General features: G+C 42.6%; 1 protein-coding gene across 1 annotated transcript in view; it reads right to left on the reverse strand.

Annotated features, from left to right (window-relative positions):
• Window positions 1-26,306, reverse strand: part of LOC308122720 (dolichyl-diphosphooligosaccharide--protein glycosyltransferase subunit STT3B) — a 96,416-nt gene that overhangs the window by 46,024 nt on the left and 24,086 nt on the right. The window contains exons 2-3 of the mRNA XM_080484743.1: window positions 11,397-11,505; window positions 584-871 (exon numbers count right to left, since the gene is read on the reverse strand). Of these exons, the coding sequence (XP_080340869.1) occupies window positions 584-871; window positions 11,397-11,505 (397 nt within the window). The remainder of the gene's footprint in view (window positions 1-583; window positions 872-11,396; window positions 11,506-26,306) is intronic.

The following is a 26,306-nucleotide window of genomic DNA, read 5'->3' on the forward strand; positions in this document are numbered from 1 at the left end:
GTCTGGCAAATCATACTTTAATCGCAGGAGGGGAATAAAATACAAAGTGTAAATGAAAAAACCTAAAACAGTATCGCTGCAAAATTCAAGGTCGGCTGCACTGAAGCCGCCGTCTTTGCGTTGCATATTTTAGGGAGAGGAGAGGTAAAGCGGGGAAGGGGCTACTTAACCTTTAACATGAGCTCCTCTCAATGCTACTCTGAAAGGTGGTGTTGCTGGGAAGGTTTTTCAGCGCCTCCTGCAGTTTGCAGGGCTCGAGTGGGTTTGGGAAAGAAGCCCGACTTTGTGCCTCTCAAGGCTGTGGATAAATAATTCAACGTCTGAGCAAAGTAAGACCTGGAGAAAAGGCTCCTTTTTCCAGATACATAAAGCTTGTCCCCTTGAAAAGCAACAAAAGACCGAGCACGCCTAAACAGATTTAAAATCTGCACAAGATGCAGCGTGACAGAACGCGATTGTGATCCCTCACAAAGAAGTTCCAACTGTCACTTCATTTTAGTGGCCGGACGTTAAGATTCCATCTTACAATTCAGGGTACGATAAAGGCTCGTCCTTATTGTGGCTTTGAATGGCGAGTACATACCCAGAGGTAGTAGGTGAACTGCAGGGCGAAGATGGCGATGCCCTCATTGTCGAAGGAGCCGGCGACGGAGCGGGAGATGTATCCCGGGACGATGGCGATGAAGCAGGCTGCCAGCAGCCCCGCGCCCTGGTTCCACAGCTCCCGGGTCAGCAGGAAGGTGGAGATGGCCGTCAGACCGCTGAACACCGGCGCAAGGAAGACGCACACGTCGCGGATGTGGACAGTGACGTGGAGCAGGTTGAGCATGTAGTGGATCAGACCTGCGGTCACCATTAACCCGGGGTACACCTGCGAGGGAGAGAGAGGGGGGGGGGGGAGAGAGACTCGTGTCATTCATCCACGTCAGGCAATTATTGAACTGTTGGCTTGGATGAGGCGTCAGACATCGGGCCGTTCTGCCCCTACTCACTCAGGGATGAACGCTTTGCAAGCTGCATTATAGAACTAGTTAACTCGCCAACAAGGCAGATGATTAAATTTGCCAAAATCAAAGTCTCGAGTCACAACATTGAAGTTTATTTTCAGGCAGTTATTTCTCTCATACAACTACATCCATTGTATACTGGCCTGTGAGCTTTGTCCTTGAACACCTCGACAACACCATCAAAGATATAAACGGCTCACACTCAACTGTCCATAAACACCTCTCCAAAAATCCCTCAAAAAGAACCGATGGTGTGAACTGTCCTTGAATGCCTCTCAGCATCGCTAAATAAAAAAACAAAGAGGGGGGGGAGGGGTTCTGCTAATGCTGAATGAAACTACAGCAGTATTTTTTGTGTTCATTCGACTCTATAAAATACCAATGAAAACCCTGATTTCTTCCACAGCGAGGCAAGTTACACATGTTTGAGGGCAGTGTGGTGGTATAGTGGTTAGCACTTTAACCTCACAGGGGGAATAGCTACGGTTTGAATCTCGGCTTGGGTGCTTCCCTGTGCTTGCATGAGTTTTTATCCGTCTAAACTATGGCGTCACTGCCTCAACAAACCTGTCACACCGTCACTGTTGCCACAGGATTTGTTTGATCATCAAGTGCACAACTATAACGCTACACCACAATCAATACAACACACTCAGTTTGCTGTTATCAGTGTTGACCTCACAAATAAGTTTTTTTCCCAGAGGATTAGCTGAAAACTTATCAGCATGAAGCATGCCATCTCCCAATATGACAGTTTTTTTTTATAAACTACAAATAGTAAATACAAAAAGATAAGAAGTGGCAAAGGAGCAGCTTAAAAAGCCAAAGAGCATGGAGACTTTAAACTTTAGAGTGCCCCAAAACTCACTTTTCTTGCGTGAGATCATTGTTTTGTGGAGTCAAATGAACCAAGATAGCACAATTCTGAAGTTCACATAGCTCAAGATGATGAAAAATACATTTAAAAAGGTCTGTCTTATTAAAAATGCAACGAGTATTTGACATGGATGAAACTCTACAATCCCCGAAAATACATCTCTGAACTGCTCCTTTCCACAAATCACTAGAGTCAGCGGGATTTGATGTGAATTTCTTTGGCTAAATAATGCATTTCCCTTTTTAATTTCCACTCCCTGCGCCTTCCTGTGAAACGGTCGGCAGCACATCTGTGGAGGCCAGCCACCCACTTCAAACGCCTTCTCAGCGACTCCAACGCGCGACGCCTCGGGTGGAGCGCAGACGGCGGTTTTAAGTTGGGCATCTTGAACGATGCAGCCAATCGCACGAGTCGATGTGGTTTGCAGGGGAAATAAACGGGCGACTCCGTGCAATTGTCGGAATATGCACGTCGCGATAACCCTGATGGCGAGCGGCGTTTTCGACAAGCGAGCGGCTCACGTTCCGAATCACTTGCTGCTCTTTGTTAATGACGGCGTTGAGCGGATTTACAGAAGGAGAGTCTGTTGTCTCATCACAGAGCGGAGAGACAAGGACCGGCTTTTCCCACTAACCTCCCGATAGATGAGAATCTCACCTGTAACCATGGTAACTGAACAAAAAGATGGTGACAGCTACAGCCTCGGAAAAAAAAAAAAAAAAAAAGATAAAAAATTAAAAATGCAAATAGGAAACTATAAATACCGCTGACAAAACCCGACTAAAACATCTGCCGATTCCATGATTAAAACAAATTTGTTAAAATCTGACAAAAGACAAAATAATAACCATCACCAGGTGTCGAAATTAAAACTGGATCCCATCGCCTGCAGGAGGATGGGGGGGTGGGGGGGTGGGGGTACTTCCTGTCATCCTTTACTCTCGGGATGAACAGGTTTCCCCTCCACATCTCAGTGCGATTCTCTCTCATCTTTTCAAATATCCTTTCATCAGGATCAGTTAGAGGTTTTTTTTCCTCTCTAAAGGATTAAAAGACACCGTGGGATGAATCAACAGCTCTAATATGTTCATTTTCCACACTTTCTCACTACTTCTGCTGTTGATTTGAGGGAAAGAAAAAAAAAAAGTCAGCTCAAGAAAATCCAGGACGTTTTCACACGACCTGCGAAAGTGTCATTAAAGACTTTGAGAACAATTTGTGTGCAGAAGAAAACTTTGGAGCGAGGGGAACCGGCTTTGTCAGATGTCAGACGGAAATGTTGATTGCAAATTTAAATTCAAAAAGCCAAGTCTCTTGTTTTGATTAGGAGAATTTCTTTTTTTTTTTTTCTTTTTTTAATTGTCACCGACAACATTAAAAACCAACCAATGTCCCTGCCATCAATCATTGATTAGATCGGCAATTAATGTGAGCCTATTGTCAACACATGTGGTCGACAAGTGTAGTGATCCTTAATTCTCCCTCAGTGTCTACAATGCCACATTTAACTTGAGCATTATTACCAATCAATCCCTCCCCTCCTGTGCCGCTGAATTCGGAGACAGAAGACGGATGGATAATTAACTAAAAGATAGTAAGGCATTCATTCACACTCAAATTGCCACATCGCTCAAACTAAAACTAATTCAACTAGTAGACTAAAAACTATTTGACGTGTGTACATGTGCATCAGTAACTGGGATATCATGTGGGCTTTTCCGTTTGTGCATATGGAAACATCACATCCCGATTCTGAAACCAGGATAAGAGCTAATCCGGGATAAATGCTGGATGCTTATCCGGGATGAGGCCTTATCCTGGTTAGAGGATAAGGCCTCATCCGAGATTGTGTTCTGGGTCTGTGAAGCTGGAAAACTGTGGGATGTGTACACCTGATCCTGGTTTTACAGGCACGACTTCGAGCCAAATGCCACGAGAGAAACAAACAATGGCGTCGATAAGAAGGTTTAACTTCTGGAGAATGTTCCTTTCTGCGCATGAAGGACGTAACAAAAACATTTAAGACGAGATGATTTTGCAATTATTTTTAAGCAAGTAGTAAGTGGGGGAAAAAGAAATCAGGTTTCTAAGTGAGGAAAATACACGAACACTTTGAAACTCTAAGTGGGAAGTAATAAACCTCACATATAACATCACTATGATGTCTTTTCTCTGGATAAATGCACTATCAACCGCCTTTATAGCAGCCGTAATGAAAATAGACCAGTGGAATTGCTTTCACAGTTCCCCAACTATAAGATATAGCAGTACAGTGGAAACATCGCACCGTGTTAACTTGTCCAGGTCTGTCATTTTTCTGCTAATCATATAAGTGCACCGCTTTGTGAATGATCCAAACTCAAAAGTGGAAATTTTACAAGACACAACCTTCCCACTTGCATGAAGGCACCAATATTTGTAGAGCCACCTAACCACAATCAGTGCATCTTCTCAAAGGTTGCCATCTTTTAACTATTACAGATTAGAACAATAGCGGGATATCTGTTGATTGAAGTACTTAAAACCCCCAAAACCAATTATTGAATTAGATCCTCAGAATAAACAGCTGTTGTGTGCAGTGTTTTCTTGACTGGAAGTTATAAATAGCCCGAAAGTGAATCTGAGCCAGACTTTAAGTAGGTGAGGCCTATTGCTCCTGACTGGTCCATACACAAATGCACATCCAGTTACATCCTGTCGCAGTCCATGTTGGCCGTCTGATAAAATTAAGTCGTGTTCAACCTGCGAGTGATCCTCCACGCGTGCTCACCGGAGCGGCTCTCTATATACTACCGCTAATATACTTGGGTCTTTCTGTCTCTAATTAGCTGGTGCCAGGGAGACATAAACTTCACCAACCAAATCTAATTTAGTGAAAAAAATAAACCAAGTCTTTGCCTCCTGGCTCCGAGAGTCGGAATCTGTCTAATGGAGCAGCGTGCTGCTGTTCACAACACTTAAACTGGAGACTATCAGCCATTTTGATCTCTGGAGTGGGATCAAGGTCCCTGAAATGTTAAGCGTACGACTAAGACCATTATAGCTCAGAGCATTTTTACAAAGAGACTTGGCTTGATTAAAAAAAAAACAATCTTTGTACATAATTCATCAACACTTCCCTCTAAACTGCCATTCAAGAAGGCATCACTTCGCTCACTGATTATAAAAATGTCCTCAACTAAAACTGACAAAAGCCGTTACCAAAAATGTGCTTGAGGCTTTGTCCTCATGGCAACAAAGAGCGGCGTATGGGTGTGACAGCTCACTATTGTCATGGACTGTCAAATTAGAGCAGCCTTCCTTTCTTATCTATAGGCTCAGGAAAAAGAGCAACTGACAGTCGTCCTCTGGGGAGTGGACGGGAGGCGGCGAGCAGAAAGGAGGAGGGCAGCCGGACCGGTCAGGGAAGAAAAGGCTTTTCCATCTGATATCAGCTCATCTGTTTTATAAACGGTGTGAGCCATCAGAGTGCTTAGAGACTTTACACAATCATACTCAATTAATGGGGGCTGTCAGGCTCATCTGTAGGGTGTAGAATCGAATTGCGGGGTGTTCCTGGAAAGGAATTAAGGTGTCGGGGATTCGGAGGAAGAAAAATATTAGAAGAAAGCTGAGGCAGACAGGAGAGGTATAATAAAGTCAAGAAGTTTGGAGAGAAAGTGAACTACCGGAGCTGGAGGGAGAGCGAGCGAGCAGCCCAGTGAAAAAGGTTGAATGTGGCTGACCGAGTCCTTGCAACAGCTGCATGGGTGGTTTGATCGTTTTTACCAGGAGCAAAAGGGGTCATTGACCATGGCTCCGCGTTAGGAAGGAGGCTGACGTGGTTAACGTGCCGGCTCCAGACAGGTTTTTCAAAAACAATTACGGAACAAAACTTTGCAATTCAGGAGTTATTCTCGGGTTTCAACACAAAAGGCTCGCGAATTGCATTTGCGATATGAAGACTGTTGCGATCTGAGATGAACCTGGTACTTGCTCCATATTGCTGCAATGTTTTAAAAGCATAGGTGTGATGCAAATAAGAGCACTCACACGTTCATTTAGTGAGTTGGAAAGCAGTGTGGGTGTGAAATAAAAAATGCCCTTCTTCTGTGGAGCCTGTCTGTGTTTGGGAAATTTTCTGCCTCGATCATGCAGACGAACGGGATGTTTCACAATTAACCAACAGAGTAAGTGAGTGAGTGGCTTTCTGTTACTCTACAAGCTGCCATTACAATGCGACTGAGTGTCTGAGTGTGGCGGCTCCTGTTGACTCTGGTGGGGCCCCTACCTTTTCAGATGAGACAATCAATCCTGCCTCAGCATCTCCCCGTGAAGATAAAGGATGTTTAAGGTTGGGAGGAACATGAATGGACTGCCGCGCTGGCTGAGGAGAGCAATTTCTCCTCAAGATGTCAACTGGGAACTTTATTGATCACCAAATATTTGTTGGACTCGAGACAAGCCAAGGATTTACTGTATTGTTTCTTGCTCTTACATACAGATATCTTAACATTTGGTCCATTGGTCATGAGACACATGAAAAGAGTGAGTTTCAACTACCAGGGGGGAAAATAAATAAAAAATCCCTTCTGTTTCGAAGAGCTGTTATTTTGCCAGGTCTGGAAAAAACAAAGATTAGATTTTCCAGGCGGAACAAAAGAACATCGAGTAATTTTTTTTCTAATGTTTTTTCCACACATTTCTATGGATAAGGTCACACACCATGGCTCTCTCAGATCCCTATACATCAATTCCTAGAAGTTGCTCAATTTTGCAGATTTACATAATATACATAATATAGAGACCTTACTATGAAAGGCCTCTACACCCTCCAACGTAAAATGTCATTCATCATCTGCAACCTCACTTCTTTTCAGTCCACTATAGATCACAGCAGGCCCTTTAGCTGGAATCATTTCTATTAAATGGTCTCAAGTACTTGGAAGTTCTTTGGAAGTAAATTTGATTGAATCTGTCAGTTTCTTTCTTCTCATTTAACTAAATTGCTTTTCATTGTTTTCCACAATGTATGAATTAATTGCAACTAATCCCACTTTCTTGCCATATTTTATATCCTTTCATCTTGAATTTACAGAGAATAAAGTGCACGGTGCATGTGAAATGTATGGCAGGTCAGTCAGGCCTTTTATAAAGCCTAAGCCCTGACATGGTCTTCCTCAGGTGTTGGGAATTTGGCAATTTGAATCATTCCGATGAGAGGATATGGTACAGTATGTAGAATTCAGCTGGGGAAGCAGCCCAGGTTTCTTGAAGTGTGAAATGCTGGAGCAGTGTTGAGGAGAGGATCTGAGATGACAGAGAACGCCGTCCAGCCTCCTGGAGGTGTCGTGGGACATAACTCGACGAAATGTGATCAAAGGGCGCTCCCACCTGAAGACCCCACAGACATATTGGCAATCACTGCTTTTTGATCCATAGTCAAACTTTACTTTTTTTTCCACTAAAGGCCACATCCTTTTATAGTGTATGAACCTCTTGTGTTGGTTCAATTTGTGCGAACATTAATCAATTGAGTACAAACCGTGCCTTAGTTGGGGCTTTTTTCCCCACCTCCAACAGTGGATTAATGACTTTGACTGACCATAAACTAAAATACTAATGCTCTCAGTGAAGCAGGACCATGTCACCTTGTGCAACAGGGAGATGCACTCTCGTGGCGTAAATGGAGCTGTATGGCAGAGAGAAATGAGCCGCAGTTTATCAATGTTTAGCTTTGCATACAATGTTTGTCTTTTTTGTTGTTGTTCCAAGGGATGGTCGGGGGGTGGTGGGGGGATATCACTTTCTTTAGCTGATGCAATGGCCTTGCTGCTGCAATGCATCTCTTTGGTGCAACTGCATCACTTCACTGCAACGTGTCGCTTTGCAGACTTAATTGGAACGGTTCGTGAACTGATTTCAGTGGTGTAAGTATTGGCCCTCGGTATACATGGTCGGACATATTTTTAATGTCAAAAAAAAAAAAAGAGGTGTGTAGTCACTCGTCTTGGCGCCAGTGACGCAGAAACAATCTGCCAACAATGTTCAAAATAATAACAATGTTACAAGGACAACATGACCTCTGTAATTGCTCTGTAATTGCTGAGAGATAGCGCGAGACATGCCTTGGAGGGGGGAGAATCGCTCTACAAATTATACCCACTGAAATCGCCTCAGTCATTCTCCTCATTGCCATCCAGCTCAACGCTTTAGAAGACAAGGACACGAAATCACTCCGGATGGGCTCGCTGCACACTGAAACTTCTTAACCGGCTCTTTTCTTCCATACAAAATAAATATATCTTTCTAAATGTACATTTTATTGTATTTTGTTGTTGCCTTTTTCAGTACAGGTTTATTTCCAAAGTGCCAGGGCTACTTCAAAGCAAGGTGAATTATACTGTTTTCTCTGCTAACTGACCATAAAAAGGAATTTGATTGTGACTCAAATGTTTTTTTTAAGGGCAGAAAAAAATGCTTAGAGGAACCACTTTCAAGACAAATGGCAACTATCTAGAAGTTGTAACCAGTTAGACTAGAAAGTGGGTTATAAAATACTCATAATGGCTCCTATTGTCTTCCAACCTCCAAAGCTCTGATACAGCAAAAGCTATTGTGCCTGTCAGGTTGGTTTAGCCCGAGAGTACTGTCCCAAGAACACTGAAATATTTAAAGTCATATTCAACTGGAAAATTAAGTGACTTTTAAGTTAAACTAAATATGGGCGTGGAAGAGACGTGCACTGCTCACGGTGAGGCGCTTCAAATGAACAGTGTGTGAATTACTCTGCAGTCCTTTGCAGTTTGTTTTACTCATCCCTCATAGAAATGTCAATAAGAGTGTGCGGAGGCCGGAGCAGAGCTGGCCCTGCTTCTTATTTGTGTGAGGAACACAATACATTGTGCAGCCCAGAAATCTTGCAAATGTCATGACAAATTAGCTTAAGGCTATAGACTTTGCAGATTCCGATTATCACCCTAATCATGAGCTTCAGCTTCCACCCTCTTGGTACAAGGCCTAACCTAAGTATCCATGTACTGCAACAGAACCAGCACATCCATTATTACAAGCCAGCCTTGTCATATGCAATTACCAGGCACTGATGGTAATTGCTTATGACGGATGAATGCTGATGGATGGATTACAATTCCGCAAGTTTCTGGTGCAATACTGAAAGATATATTATTCAAACAATGGCGTGTAGCATGGCTTCAGTGCAGCACCTGCCTCAGACCAGTGGTCTGCTGCTGTAATGATAAGAGGAGTCGATCGCGATGCGCAGCATTTACATGCCCCGCTGTCCCCAATGCGTGGAGAAAAAGGTCCAAGCCGACTTTATGCTACACAGATAGGAAGCAAGAAACCAGGGGAGAGAGAAGGTCACATCTCAGGCACAGTGGGTCACACTGTCAACATCTTAGCCGGAATCAATAATGGAAACATGTTGGAAGGCATTCCTGCATTTATCTGGCACCGAGGACCGGGATTATGTAGTCCTGATGCATCATTAGCTGGTGCAATTACAGCTCAGTGTACCACCCTGGTGTGTCCGCGAAGCAGCTCGGTGGAAAGACGGGGCAGCAGGAGGGGTGCTTAAGAGAACAGAGGGTGATGGATAGGCCAGACGTATTTAATTCACACAGGCCCCACAGGATGGAAAGCTGCAGAGATGAGGCTGAGAGGATAGAAACGGGGGGAAGAAGCAGGAAATAGTAGATAAATCGAGGCAAATCAACACGTTGTATTTTTCACAGAAAAGGTTTACTGTTTTCCCACAATCATTGTTGCTGGTGTGCAGGCGGGATGCCATGACACTCAGCGAGGAATCTGTCAAGAGAATAGCTCGCTGTTGCTACTGGATTGGAGCTTAAATCCGTACTGCCTGGCAGAGGCTTAGAAGGCTCTATGGCCTGCCCGAAACACCTCACCCAACCCCAGATAACCTGTGAAATGCCTCTCCAAGGAATATGAGCCGGCAGGCATGCATAAGTGTTGCTTGGATACAGTTATACCCTCATGCAAAACGCTCACTTATTTGTTTTTGTCCGTTTCAGCCCGGGTGCTGCGAGGTGTTGAATCAGCGACATGAGCTGCTTTTTATCTTTAGTGTTCCAGTATGCATCTTTTCTACTTTACAACTTTTGAAATCTAGCTCATAAATGGAAAATAGTCATGGTGTTATTACTTGTGCGGGAGGTAAATTTAAGTAAATATGCGGCATATGGTCTGTCCAATCAGAAAAATTTAATGAAAAAACAATTATTGACAGACCCTGTCCTACCCCAAGCTCAGTCGACATCTTCTCGGAATCACAATGCTGGTGATTTACAGTAGGAATGTCCTGGGCAGGACAGTTGCCAGATAATGCGAATGTATGATGCCCCCAGGAGGCTTTTGGTTGGTTCCCCAACTGGTAGACCATGGACTATTTCCACATGTGCATATCAAATGATTTCAGATGTTCACAATGCCTCCGCTGGCTCTTTCTCTCGATGTTGCTTGAGTATGTATGAGCTCCTAACAACCTCCCTTGGATATGCTCGAGAATTCCATATTGCTCGGTATGCGTCTGCTTTTTCAGTTCACCTGTCACTCCGAGGCTCCGCCCCTCCCTCGCTGGTGAACAAGCCTGTTTGTACTCCTTCACAGAGGCCAGAAACTGGCTCCCAAGTTTAAAAGGGGCAATCTGTTAGAGTACCATAGATTCCGGCTCCAGATGCTGACTCTTATCTCAACCACTTTATGGGCTGATGCAAAGCAAGCTAGTTGACCAAGGAGGTCAGCGAGTAATTAAACAAACAGCAGGACATCTCCAGCAAAGTGTAGCACTGCAATTCTCAGATTGCTAAAGTGAAAACAACCCACTGCCGCGGCATGAGCCATAAAACCTCAACCAAGGGTGTGAGAGGGAACAAGTTTAGGTTAAAGAAAATGTGTTTGACCTCATCCATTAGTCGATTGTAATAAGATCAGTTTGTGGCATTTCTTGAGATCAAAGAATTATTACAGCCTTTTTCCCAAAAAAATGTTCCAAGCTTCTATAATGTAAAAGGTCTGTTGATTTGTATCGTGTCACATCAAACGAGAACTTCTTTAAGCGCAGAGTACATACATCACTTCAGAATTGAAGAGGTCACCTTGAAAAATAATTCTCATTTTACGTGATGATATACAGACCAAGTGATTAATACTGACAATGATAGGTATATTACAGAGAAATAATAATAAAAAAAATGTTAATGAACCTTGCAAGCTTCACATAATTCTTCTTGGAGAAGCTGAGAAAATTACCAAATGGGAGACCTGACTTAAGTTATTATCCATCGCAGAGTTGCTTGCAGCCTTCATCTCCATCATTTGTAATCACATTAAACACAGAGGTTTTATGCATACTTATACCAGCGTGACATGTCACAGCACCGTTCAGGGCATCTTATTTTTAACAGTTAAATCTGTAATCCTCAGAAGGTGCTCGGGAAGTGATAAATAGTAAAGCAGCAGAACAAATATATGAGGAATGAGACACTTACTGTGCCACCGACGATCCTGCCCAAAGGGTACCACGCCCTTTCGTCGAACCAGTTGAGGAACTCGTAGAAGCCATTGGTGGTGAGGTGATGTGTGGATCTGTAGTTGAACCTGAGGCGACAAATAAACAAGAAGGACAGCTGAGTATGAGCAAGACAACAACCACACACACGCACTGAATAAACATCTATTTCCATCTGTAGGCCATCTTTTGACAACATGCTATAGTTGTCAACAGAAAATAAACAATTAACTCTGGGAAATAATAGATGACTTTATTTACAGACTTTCCGAAGGCGTTAAGAATGGGAGGGCGGCGGAGACTTTGCCTCGTTAGAATGGAGGAGATAAAGCCTCCATTCACAATGCGAGCTTTTATGCTGATGCCAACGACTCCCGGGTCAACTCGCGGCTGAAAAAGGAAACCGCGAGATGAAGGGTTTTCACACATACTGTGGCATTTCTCACAACAAAGCCTTCTTATTGTACAGATAATTCCAGTGAAATCACAGGCATGTGCTAAGGTGTCAAAGACATAAAATGAGTCTGGTGTTAGAAAAGAGATTCTTTTTCAACAACCATGGGAATGGAAGAAGAAAAAAAAAACTGTAAATATGAGGAATATCACTGAAAATGAGCTTTGATACACAGTAGCCGTGGTGAGCCGATGTGTCTGGAATACTGTCAAGTAGCAGAATGAACAAGCCGACAATGTTGGGGTGAATCACATGTTTAGCACATTTTCAGAGGCAGCATCTACAGCTAATGAGGGCGTAGTGCTTTGTGGTCTAGTCATGGATATCATACAACTCTACTCATTCAGAGAGCATAGTAGAGCAGCATACATTGTTTAGGACAATGCAAACTCAAAACAACGTAAATAATAAGGCATTTCCTGCAAAAGAAACTATTTGGCTTTGTACAGTTGAATGTCTATTACCACAGGCTCAGATGACAATGAGATGACAAGCATGCTCCATTAGAAATAACAAATTATAGTTTTGCTTAAACAATATGGATTTTTCTTCCAACAAGTTGTTCAGTTAGCAGTTGTAATATGCCGATGATGTGATTATTTATCTGTACATTACACGTCATGTTTTAGTTATTGTTACAGTATGAAACTAGCGATACTCTTGAGCCTGAAGTTCACCAGTGCCTTATTTAATGTATGGCTGTGTGTGTGTGTGTGTGTGTGTGTGTGTGTGTGTGTGTGTGTGTGTGTGTGTGTGTGTGTGTGTGTGTGTGTGTGTGTGTGTGTGTGTGTGTGTGTGTGTGTGTGTGTGTGTGTGTGTGTGTGTGTGTGTGTGTGTGTGTGTGTGTGTGTGGTCACAGGGCTGCTGTGCTGTGGAGTGTGCTCTGCCTGCTCTCACTATCAGGACGACGTGTTTAAAATTGCAGGCATGACTCGAAGCTCATTAATCATCACAGTCTGCCTGGTTTTCAACCTCCTCCTCTTCCTCCGAGATCCTCCTCATCATCATCACCTCACCTGAAGCTGCAGCTCTCTCCTTTCATGCAGACTCTTTTTCTGGTCAGGGCGCTGTGACAACACATTCGTTATTCTGTACTCTGTACGAGTTTTCAAACCTAGTATCGGAGTCAGGTTTAAGTTGTTGGTTTAGATTTAAGTGAGAAAAATATGTCAGTTGCATTTTCCAAGCTGATATCGAGCAGCCATGTTCAATATAAGATATTTCCTGAAAAGTGACTCGGTAGAAGTGGCTGATCGGAAATTACACGTACAGTATTCTGTAGCTATCTCCCAAATGAAACAAATTGGTGAAGAACACAACAAAATATAACAACAACTATCGGGCATTGTGCTTCTTCAAGGGATCTTGAGAAGCTATTAGGAAGCTGACATAAGTGCTTCTCCTCCGGGCTCCTGAGGCAATCACATTACTCAACAACCTGAGGCCTGCGGGTCTGAATCTCAGCATTGAACCGACTAGGACAAACAAACCGTTCAGCTGGAACACAGAGAAGAATACACAACCGCTGTACTTGCATTTCAGTTATTACTGTCCTTTCTGCAGGGATTGTTGTGCCTTTATTAAATAGAGATAGGAGATTGATGGATAAAAATGGGGAAGCAGAGCAGACAACGTAATAAAGCTAGACTTTCAAATCCCATGCCCAGCCAAGTTCACTTTGTCCGAGGAGGGCAGACATCCATGCCCGATTGCCCGTACTACACAGCTGCTGCAGTTCTTTACTTTTCAGACCTTAAAACATTTTACCTTAAGTATCAGATTTATCCATACAAATATGCAACTGTTAAATCCCACCTTTTCAGACAGAACCTCGCGTGGTCAATGAAACACTTCGACTGGAAAAATGCGTTTGCTCTCCAGACAACATTGATGTGTGGATATTTTCTTACATACTGAGGCGTGCAAAGAAGCAAAATGTTACAAAGTGCAAAGCTGCCGAGGCATCCAGGTGTGAGAGTTTTACCACAGAGGGACTCTGCTGGCAGGAACTGGCCAGTCACCACTGCCTCATTGTTCTGCAGCTGTCAACTCAGCCAGGCAGAAACAAAGCGAATTCAAAGAAAGCATTCGAAAAGACAACTTTGCACGCTGCCGAGCCATATCCACAAAACCCAATTTCCAATGATCTCATGGACAGCTGAACGGAGTGCTTTATCTCTGCCCTTGTCACTTTGATGGGGCGGATAATGTAGCTCTGCCAGGCACATTAGCAATTTAATGCATAGCTGCCAATACGGTCTCGGGCCACAGAGCACATGATGACTAGTGATACTGCTGCCGCACCTCTGACAACCAGCAACTGAGCTTCAGCCTCAGCCCCCGATAAAAAAAAAAGAAAAGAAAAAAACCTCTAGGTTGATACCTAGAAAGATAAAAGGGAAAATCCCTCCTCCATCAGTTCCTGTGATAACATCCAAAATGCAAAATAAAATTAGAAGTAGCACATTGTGCTCTTTAGATCACTTGGGGACCCTGCAGGCATCATAATTCATTTTAATCAAGGTCCGTTTCGCTGATTACCAGCTTCCTGTTGAGACAGGGCCATCATCATCAGCATGACTAAGTGGGCTCCATTGCTGTTTACAAGCCAGTAATGCCTCATTCAGTATTGACTGCATAATCAGATGCATCATTGCCTTTCCCCCACTGGTCCACGTTATGGTGAATGTCTAAAAAGAGTTCTGGTTCCAGGGGGTGCAATCACTACCATGACTAATTAGACACCTCGGTGCAAACTCTGAATGAATAACCTGTAAATGAGAGACTACTTAGAAAACCTGGGGGTAAGTGGGCAACGGGCAATATTAGCTACACACAATGAGACATCTATCAGATGGTGGGTTGGAGTGTGGTCAGAGTGTTTTTTTTTTTTTTTTAAATCTGGTTCCCAATAAAAGACGTCCTTCGTAGGTGAAATTACATACAGGTGGCCTTGACCATAGCATTCACATTGGCTCATTGGCTCAAGGCCAAACTGTATTTCCATTTCCCCTTGTTACTTTGCTGTTATGGTATTCATAAGATGTTTTTTATTGGCGTTAACATTATCACTTTTTTTTTTTATAGCTTCCCCACAATATGCCATTTTGTTTCAAATGTTAAGTTGCAATAAAACTGCATTGCGAGTTCGCCACTTCAAGGAAAAATGTTAAATCATTCAGAGACATCTGTAGCATTACAACAGGCACATATATACAATTAGGTCTTGAAGTCATGGGAGCAGAGGCTGTTTTCTCCACTTCCAAACAACCGAGGCGTTTCCACTGACAACAATGAATTGACGAGCACTGTTGGCTGTTTCTGGATGTTTGCGCAATGAAAGGATGAAGGCTGAGGAGGAGACTCACTGCAGTGTCAGGTGGAGGAAGCAATCCTAAGCCCCCAAACGACGAGCGCTTTCTGCTTGTGGTAAGAAGGCATGGCAAAGGAGCGGGCATATATTAACATGGGGCTCAGTCGTAGCTGGTGTAAATTAGAAAGTGCAGTTATTGAGAGTAATGAATTGCAAAGCACGAATACGTCAACATCATCTGCATAAGTGTTTGTATTTAACTCAAATGATGTTATCACATTATTGAACAGCACAGTTTTACATTGCATATTCCACCGAATATTGCGCAGGCCTAATCAAAATGCAAAGTAGCTTGTCTTCAAATATTTTTATAATATATGATTTATTCAGAGACAAATCTATGAATATATAACAAGCGGTGCAATTGAGAATTTGCCTCTTTCCATCAAGTGTACTTTACATTTGCTTTTTTTTTTTGTTTGTTTCCAGCGATACAATAGAAAGACTGCATGGCGTCTAGTTTCTTCACTGATGCCATCAGAAAAAGATGTATAGTTGTGACAATGCAAGGCTATAGAAGTCCTAGTGGCTTTGGCTTGCTTTAAGGGCATGGTTGTTAAAAAGTGGCTGTCGGCACCTCATATCTTTTACACTAATAGAGCCATAAATCTCTTCCTATTCATATGTAATGTTTAATATTCCTATATGAACATCAGCACACAACAGAGAGGGGCTCGAGTTCTCCATATTAGCAATTTGTGTTATGCAAAACAAAGATAAAAAAAACAAATCAACATGGGTATTCCTCAGAGATAACGTCTGATTCCAGCGCTTCGCTGCCACTGCAACAATATATGCTCAGGCTCCCTTTGAGGCTGTAGAGATGGCACAATAGAAAGCTGATGGCTTGTAGATTGCAGGTCTAGCTAATAGATACTTTCTGCAAGATGCACGGCATTGAGGAGCAGTTTCTCAAAGCAACAGAGATACCTCAGACTATAGAAGTAAAACTGCGCTCCTCTAATTAGGCATTTGAAGAATAGGATTACAGCTATCTGGAGCCCAGTAAATGTTGTGTTTCAAAAAAAAACAAAAAAAAAAAAACAATAGGATTGTCTTTCTTAAATTACCAGAGAATTGCTTGACAGGTAATTCTCCAGGCACATTTTTCTGCTACTGTCCAACAGCTAACACCTTAATACTGGTGGGAAGGGTCACACTAACTGGCTGACTGGACATTTGCCAACGCTTTAAGGGTGCCAAGTGTACAGCTGGGCCTCAGTTACCTGATAAAAGGAGGCATCCTGGCATATCCAGCGGCTGCATTGCTTCATTTTCAAGTGGATGAGTGCATATGTACAAATGTTTGCATTTCATTATTTGATACCATATCAGAGCACATAGTAACCAAAGTCTGAAAAGGGGATGTTTCATGGAAACTTGGTTTGAAGGGTCATAATTGGCAATTTCACATACAGACCTTGGTAAATATAAGGATGAGACATTAGACTGTGTGAGATAAGGAGTTACAGCCTATCAGCACGCGTCCTCACAGATAATGCAACATGCATTTGTGTATTTCCTGGTTTGTTCAGTTACACACTAAAGATAATTGCATTCTGTGGACGTGTAATGGAAACATTGTGCACATGCATCGGGACTGGCTGGATCTGACATTAATATAGTCTGTGATCATGAGCCTGCCAGCGTGTGATATAGGTTTACTGAAGCTCGGTCTCAGTTGATGGAGGGTTGTTTACACCAACCAGAGCAGCAAAAACACATGAACAGTATCATTAAGGAGATAAGCACCAAATTAGCAGCTAATTACTCTGCCAGGTCAACCATTTCTAAAACTCCCAAATAGGCAAAGAGGAAAAAAACAAACAAAAAGAAAATACTTACTCTAATTTGAATGTTAGAATACTCACTGACACCACAGAGAGGATTATTCCAATTGAATCCTGAGTGCAGAGCTCATCGTTTGAGATAGAAAAAAATTAAATTAAAAAAAGATCCGGGAAAATGAGATCCAGGTAGAGCCATTTAGTTCCGATACTTCTCTAAATGAGGCATTAAATTCAAGTTTAACTCCACCCAATGGATTATTGAGCATTAATCCCTGATCCCACATGGCTGAAGCATAGCTGGACCAGTTCCTGATTGCAGCATTTATAAATTATGAAGGCTGGTTTCACTCAGACACACTCAGATTAGAAGAAAGGTTCGAGTTGTGTGGTGATAGAGACAACGTTTCAAAAATTGCCAGCAGGAATACGATCGAGCATCTCATCATGGAAGGGAATTGGAGCATATTGCTCGGCATAAGGCATCTTGGCCTGTTGGGGATATCATTCTATGTGTGGCTCATGTTGCCTGCACGAGCGAGAGCAAAGTGCAAAATGTGAACCATGAGAGGTAACCTGTACACAGAGACCTGTTCAATAAACTGCTTTCAATACGCAGAATAATTGGTTATAATGTGGTAAAAAGCTAGGAAAACTACAGAAAACAAACTAACTTTAAAACATTGAGTTTGGAACTTCAAAAGCAAAATGAAGTGATTAAATATGTATTCTGACTAGTAATTAGCGTTGGACTGATACAAACACAGACCCTCTAATCGAAACTTTTCGGGAAGATCCAGCTGGCATCAATAACAAAGCAGATGGTTTGTGTTTATTGTGCCTAGGTGGGATGTCGGATCAGTATGTCAGCATGCTAAGAACCAAACTGCTGCCTGTTGAAACTAATGAATTCAACCTAAAAAAAAAAATGTAAATCAAAAATCAAATTTGCATTTTAAAGAGACATTAATATTGACATGCCTCGGGAAATGGCTTTAATAAACATTACCAAGCTCCGGCTCAGACTCAGACGACACATAAGACACAGAGATTCAGTAAACTAGCATTGTTTATTTGCTCCACTACCTCCACATCCGACAGTCAGGATAAAGATTCCCCACATACATCAGTGTGGCGTTCAAAAACGGCTGATGGAAGCAGAGTTATTCAGTTATGAAATGGAGCGCAGCTTTATCGAAGGGATTTTTTTCTTTTAGAGCGAGTGCATCAATGTCTCTTCCGCGAAGAGCAAATGTGTTAAAAATCCTTGTGGCTCAAAGTTTGTTCAGTCTTGAAAAGTGCAGCTTTTTTCTGCTAAATACAAAGTCAGACATTTGAAGGCAGTTAGGCTTTGAGCTCTTCATTTCCCTGACATCAGATTCATAGAGGCCGTTATTGACATCCTAATTATCGTTTCACATACACACACACACACACACACACACACAAAGGCCTCTATTCACACACCTGCACGTAAACGACTTGGCGATACCGATCACAATGACCCAGACGCACAGGATAATACCTTGCCAGTCTAATAGAACAATCGATCCTAAATTAGGCCATTTTCTTAGCCAAGCTGGACAAAATGCTTACGCAGGCTATAAGCAGACAATGAGCGGTGCTGAATTGTAAATTATCCAAACAGGGTCCAGAAGACACGGTGTAAAACAATCTCGAGGAAGTCCAGGAAGCACCGTTTGTCTGATTTATTGAGAAAGCTGAATATACATGGCTGAAAAGAGGAGTAAGGTTGATAAGATGGTTGAAAATGTAAAAATGGTGAAAGAGAAACTAAACCTTTATTAGCCGTGTGTTTATGTAGTATGTATTCAACGAAATGTTAACAGACTGTCTAAGCTTGGATGTGACCACCAGCCATTTATAACTTGTTAAACGCCTAAAGTGAGGAGCTCAATACAAAGAAGACGCTATTAAATTTCTGATACAAAGGATATTCTTCAAAGCAAAACATGCATATTAATCTTTGTTAAAATTTTCTTTTGCCCAACTAATTATAAAAACTGTTTTCTATTAATAATAGTCTCTGGGATTATTTCACACAACAGATCAATGGTTTTAATCACCTCTGATGTTGGACTGTGTTGCAGGATTTCTCCAGCGATTACAACACAACATGTAAAACCCTGGATGAACCCGATGCACTGCACCAACTTCAGCGTTTTACAAGCTTTTGAGACTTTAGTGGGTGGACATGCTAAGGTGCTGAACATAATCCCACAGAACAAAACTCAGTAATTTTTTAAGCTAAATGCAGCAATCTGTTCTACTGATGCACAAACGCGGAGTAAAAGATGCTTTGATGAGGCAATGTGGAAGAACGCTGCAGTGTTTGTATATCATTATGGGAAATGCAAAGATTCCTAAGGTTCGTTAAAAAATGTGATGGCACAAATTAAATTCTGGTGGGCCGCCACAGTCTCGGTAATTAATGGGGAACACTGAAATCGCACAATGACCTTAGTAATTTAAGTTATTAATGACACAATACACCCCCGTACTTTGTTCCAGGAGAAAAGTTTCAAAGCTCAATTAGGGATGGGATTATTTCAACTTCAGAAGCGATAAACAAACACTCGGAAACATGGTCCGAAGAGGATGATGGGCATTTAACCTCCTGACACCAGGCGTAGCCCTGCTGTTCCTGCGGCCTGGAGATGGCACACGGCAGCAGGGGTTCCTTCAGAGACTCCAGGGGAGACGTGCGTACACAAAATCATTTCACACTACAAAGCTTTAAAAAAAAGAAAAAAGGGAAAAAAAAACTATGGAAACAAGAAATTAGTGATTTCAGCAAAGCCGTGACTCGGTGTGATCCAATTAATTCTAATGTGATGATGACGATGACTACTGTGCTGGGTCAACTTGATGCATTGCGGCCAACAACAGAGCAGCAAAACCTCACAAAGTTTAAGGGCTGCATGCGATACATACTGCCAAATATAGTATAATGAATAGATTTGCTATGAAAACTCAAGTCCATGGTAAATGAGCTTCTGAGATTTCAGTTTCCCCTCAAGAAAACAATGACTGTCAGCCAGTTTAGAAAGAAAGAAAATAAAAAAGAAACTGCACCACCACCACCACCCACCTTTCACCACTAGCTGGCGCTGTTGTAATCTATGCTCGGCTTTTGTTTCCCAGAAGGGAAGTCAGTAAGAGTGGAAGACTACGCGCTCTCCATATGAGCATGTCGAGCTTCATTCAGTTAATCACATTTTCGAGGAGATCAATCTACTCTCTCTAAATGTAATCCTGAAGTATTTAGCCAATTCGGAGTCTAAATATATTCTCGCACAAAGCAAACACCTACGGAAGTAAGACTCTGGGAAAAGCTTGCCTTTAGACATTGCAAAACAAAGATTAGACTTGGTTTTGAGGTTCTTTCGAGAAAGCAGGAATGATACTTGATATGTGAACAACAGCTTTGTTTTATCGTTTGTTGCGCACACCGGCCTGAGGTAGCATCGCACTGCATCAACCATTTATTGCGGGAAAAAAAAAACATTTATGATCAATGCCACGGAGAAAATAAAAGTAATACACAGCGGAACAGCGGAAGGTGGGATAGATCAGATTTAGTGTCGTCTAACGCCGCTTGTGACCCAAAGGAGTTTTCATTTATGGTCCGTAACGTCTCAACACCGAGCTGATGCATTGGCAGTGAAATTCAGTGCAGCCACAGAAATAAACCTCTTTGATGCTGACATTTTTCATCCATTATATATGTAGATGGGGCTGGACAGAATGTTACAACACATCACAACAAACTACAGCAAGAGAGTTTTTTTGCTTCGGCCACGGCGAACTCTTTTCTGTCTATAAAAGATGAACTTGGGAGGAACTGCAGTTTAACACACACAAAAAGTCCAGTGGGTTTAATGAGTCACACATTCAGGAGGTGAGAGAGGATTGAGTGAAACGTGTCTGAGCATATAGTGAGAGTGGAGGCTTAGTTTTTAAATTGGCGCCCGGAATTGCGTTGGCGCAACAAAAGGGAACAGGTACTGGCGGTCGGCCCCGGTGGGTCCTTTTGGTCAGAGATTATCAACACTTGTAAAACGCTGCGCTGATGTGCAGGGAATTCATCAATGACAAACCCATTAGGCCACTGTGCTTTCTGTGTTCAATAACCCTACTCAGAGGTGGCCGCGGAGCGCACAATTAACCAACTGGGCCGGGGCTGGGATTGATTAGAACTTACAGGCGATGAGAATCTGAACCCAAACACGTATTGGTTTCGCGCCACACGAATTACTGTGAAGAAAACACTCCGGGCTGCACTGAGAGTATGTGTGTTTTGAAAAAGAGGCGGCCTAGTTGCACCCATATAGCCTCATTAAGTGGAATCGGGTGGAAAATGGAAAGTAGCGCCAAGTTAAAGCAACAAACCAAAAAAGAAGCCTGATAGCACCTTGATCAAGCAGCTCCTATCGGAGACTTAATATTCACGTCTGCAAGACCGAAGAAATGCGGTCGAGTCTGTCAGAATTCAAACAAACTGGTCTTTTAAAAGATTAAGCTTCGCTTCATGTGAGCTGCATTGCTATGAAGCTTAGTTTTCCAGCTCCAAAGGCAAATCTCACAGAGAACATAGAGGGGGGCATGGAACTGGAGAAACACTTTAGCGTGTAAGAGAAGGATTTATGTGATTCTACAACAAGGATGATCAAGAGGAAACTTCTGGGACGCTGAAGCCGATCCAAGCCGACTATGGGTAGAGATACTGTTCCTGTTAAATCAGTCATTCATCCATTAATCCACGTTCTATTCCTGTTGTATTCATAGAACTACTGTCGCAGGGCAAGTCAGATGATTTGGATCCCACTTGTTTTGTCTATAGTGAAAGAAAACATTCAATTGCATAATGCCCAAACAACCCACTTCAACAATAAAATTCACTTGTAGAGGGGCATTGAAGCTTTTAGCTTGGAAACAGTCACACATCACAATGGCATTACCCAGCTCGTTCCAAAAAGCCAAACATGTCAGCTGCTTACCGACTGATAGCTGATGAAACTGGTGGATTTCATTTTCTAGAGCACGTCAACATTTCGCAGGGACTCAGATTCCTGCGGTAAATCCATGATTTGGAGCCAAAACGCTGCAGTTTTGAGACATGTACCATCCGTAATCACTTATGACTCTTCCAAAGGAAAGCTCTCAAAAATCCTGTCTGATGAATATGTTGCGTTGACAACTGACGAGAGGACTTCAATTGGAACAGATGTTTCTGTGACAGTCGCTGCACATTACATGGACGACAGATGGGAAATTAGAAGCGTGGCTCTTAGCACTGGAGATTAAGAGCAAGCACAAATATGGGTGTCATTTACGGCAATGTGGACACACTGGGTGACTATTATATAAAAAAAGAAAAAAAAAGAAAAACAAAACCCCACAATGCATTAGAGATTTTTGGCCACATAAACTGCCAATGCTAACACGGCAATGTAGCGTCAATGTAAATGAATTCAACATTATTTTCATTACACCAAAAGAAAAACGCAGTCAGCTCGGGGCACTTTTTAAAGCAACATCAATCCCGGGCAATAAAATAAATACAAACACTTCGACAACTCCCACAGGAGCACCAGTGGCTAGGGAAAAGTCCCGTTTAACATGGTGAAACCTCCAACAGTTAAACCCATAATCATCCTGTCTGAACGAGAACTGTGGGAGAGAGACACTGAAACGACGCTGACAGCAGTTCCCTTCAACAGGAACTAAGGCCTTTATTTCTCTGTACAATGGTGTAATATTTGTTCCATCGACTTTTAAAAGATCCTTTAAATTCTCAGGCCTGTTTTCATGTAACGGAAAACTTTCATTGGGTTCCGGGCGTCCCGTCTACATGACGATGGTTCTCGGAGTCACTGAAAACGAAATGAGGATAAACGCAAGGCTCCCATTCGATATTCTCTTGGGACTTGGCAGTCTTATCGATGAGACAACCACAATAAAATCTGTGTACTTTAAGGTGGTGGAAAAAAGAGAAGAACCACCACTTCAATAATGACAAAATCTGAATTATCTTTGCCATCTCCCCGTCACAATGGCCAGAATAGCCATTCTGATAATGTACCAAAGTAGTTGACCTTTGACAATTTGGATATTGAATTCAATTACTTCCTCACTTTAACCATTACTGTGACATTTAGTCAGAATAAGTGTAAGATTTCTTGAGTTAAGGCACCACTGACCTTTAACTTTGACCTCTAAAATCAAATGCATTTCTCCCTGAGCGCACATTAATGGCGTTTCAAATTTGAAGAGATTTCCTTGAGGCGTCCTCGATTGGGCTGTTTGGAGGGAAAGAGGCTGGCATTAGAGGCACTTTACCCTTTGGAGATAAACGTGAAATTTAGGTCATTGTTAGCCGTGCACAGCTTTCCTGATCTGGGTCACTAACAGCTCTGATGGAGGCTTGCGATGCACCGACTGAAAGTGTTAAGGGAAAGCGAACTTGTCTCAATGGGTTTTCTTGAACCACGTCTTTCAAGGCAGTCCTTCAGGTCACAGGCTCTCTTTTCTAAACTCATTCTTACATGCAACAGAGCCAATAAGCCCCACTACACAAAACGCAGGATTAGCAATTATGTTCAGGGTCTTTGAGACGAGACTGATTCAAAGGCAAATAAAGACTTTTACTTTGAGTCCATTTGAAAAAGGTAAGAGGGAGATAAGATGTGTGACGTTCCTAAAAGCACAAAGTCACTGGATTTCAAACTGTGCTGTGTGAATCAAAGGAAATGGATGAAAGGCAAGCCAATTCCCACATTTAGCCAACGAGTCCACTGGGGCAGAGGCTTCTCTTTTATCAATATCCACGGTTACCCTCAACCCAAAATAGGGGAAGGCACCGGGAGAGCCAGGCCGAAACAGCGGGCAGCAGTGGCTTCCCGAGATTGGGAGTAATTACTGGCAGAGACAGAGCGCCGCTGTCATAACGGGTGGCTAATCAATTGGATATCACAAACACAAACACAGAGGACAAACAGCAGCAATTATTACGGGCTTAATCATCACAGGCTCAGATCTCTGTCGAAGACATACTGAAATAGAACTCGTGCCTGAATGCTTCATTGTGTTTTAGAAAAACAACATCACAGGTTTTCCTCTCGAGTTTCTGTGTGTAGTTTGGGGGGGGGGGGGGGGGGGGGGCGACACACACAAAAAAAAAACAATTAACACAGACGTACCACTTCTGGTGATTTACTTGTATCGACCTTCAAAATAACCTTGTCATGGCTGGGAATGAACCTAAATCAAAGGCTGCAGCGAGTGCTTGCGCACAAACATGTTTCAAATTCCCACTGTGAGGCTCTGGGCTGAAAGTCCTGCAGTGAGGGTAAACTGAGGGCAGCTGCCCGCAACCATCTACAGCTTAAAAATCATCTTCTCCTCAACCAAATATCCACCTGCTGGTGGAGAAAAAGAGAGGAACTGGGGGAAATACTAAAAACTCTATTAGGATATTGCCACGGCTCAAAATGAAACCATAAAACTGGCTTTCCAAAGACACAGCTGTGGACAATTACACTGTCTACATACAAGAGATTCCCCTGGACAAAACATCGTTATTGCGCCGCTTTTGAGCATAATGGCTTCGCTATGAGCTGGAGAGTCACTAAGACGGCGGAGAGAGCTGCTAAGACATTCACGCCTCATTGGCTTAAATATCAGCGCAATGCGCTCCGTAACAAGTGGAGACGATATGAAACACTTTATAGAAAGCGCTTTCTCCAAACTCCACAATCATTAGGACTGTGTGCCTACATCATAACACAAGTTAGTGCTGCCCCAAAGCAGCCATATCTGCACGGATGGATTTGCCACCGTGGTTCCGAAAATCCTGAGGGGTCAAAATTTACTGCCAGGCCTGAATAATTACACACTGTCTTCTCTACTCCTGCGGTCCCTTCATCATTATTCCCCAACACATGGCCGCCTCTGCTGTTTCATATTCTAGTGCTATAAGATAATGGGAAATAACAGAGGGGTGCGCCTTCCTCTTCCCCCCCTTCTGCTCTTCTCTTTTCTTAGAGAGGTGACATAGCGATGTTTCATTCTTCCACAGGGGAGTCTTTACGGAAAATAAACCCCTCCCAAATCTTATTGCCATATCGGTTAATATGCACATGAAATCTGGCCGACCTACTGCAGCCATTCAGATAAGTAGCTCGCTTTGAGTAGCTGCTTTGTCTTCCTGCCTGAGCAAATCCTCAATTTTCTCGAATGGTTTTTTTTAACCCCCCCACCCCCCAAAAAAAAAAAAATCTCTGTTCATCAACATGACAAATTTGGAAAGTTTTACAAGCATGAAAATCCTCTAATGCCTCAAAGTGATTCAGTTGGAATGCTACACGTTTGCAGAGATTTGTGAATATGCAAATCCTTCCCCTCCCCATCTTCTTCACTCACCCCTTCATTGCTATTCAGACATCACTTTCCATTCGCAGCCAATGTATGCTGGTCATTTAGTGCAATTTTTTGCCGTGCACATTGGATGTTGGAAGAAAAAAAAAAAAAAGAAGTGATGTGCAGAGAATCACCTGCAAGTCAGCGCTTCCTATGCATCACTTACTGCTACATTAGACGTGCGGTGGAAGGACAGAGCATGGATCCTTTATCAAACTGCTCATAATGTATTGGTAACATTGGACAGCGTTGTTATGAAGACAAACACCAGCTTCACGAGCCGACGCGGTTGAAATTGAGGATGACATTTGAGACGGACATCGGTGCAGTGAGCGCCATAGTAGAAAGACTAGGAATGCGTCGGGGATAGACGCCTTAAAAGTTTTGAAATTGATTCTCAATGGAGGACGTCTTAAACAGCAGAGAGTAGCTGATTAATTCAGAATTAACTTTCCAGTGACAGACAAAGTGATCTTTAAATAGCATAATGATGTCGGCCCTTTGAAATTTGAACGTGCCTGTCTGATCAGCAGAGCTCGGCAGTGCTTCAGTGTTAAATCAACAAGTGGCTCCATAATCCACAGACATGCAGCCATGCCTGTGAAGACTTTCTGTTCCCCAGGTAATAATACCTTGGAGATGAATCTTTTCATTTCACGGCCTTTCACAAGTTTTACTTGTAGATATTCAAAGCATTGCCCTCAAATTTACCTGACTGAACTTACATTTCCATATGTCAGTTTAGAGATTTGGTCATTACAAACAAGCTAAGCCACAATAAGTGATGGAGAGCCTGGTGACAAATGTAAAATTATTCCATAGGCTACCACACCA

The sequence above is a fragment of the Lipophrys pholis genome, assembly GCF_963383615.2.
Source record: "Lipophrys pholis genome assembly, chromosome: 17".
Taxonomy (NCBI): Eukaryota; Metazoa; Chordata; class Actinopteri; order Blenniiformes; family Blenniidae; genus Lipophrys; species Lipophrys pholis.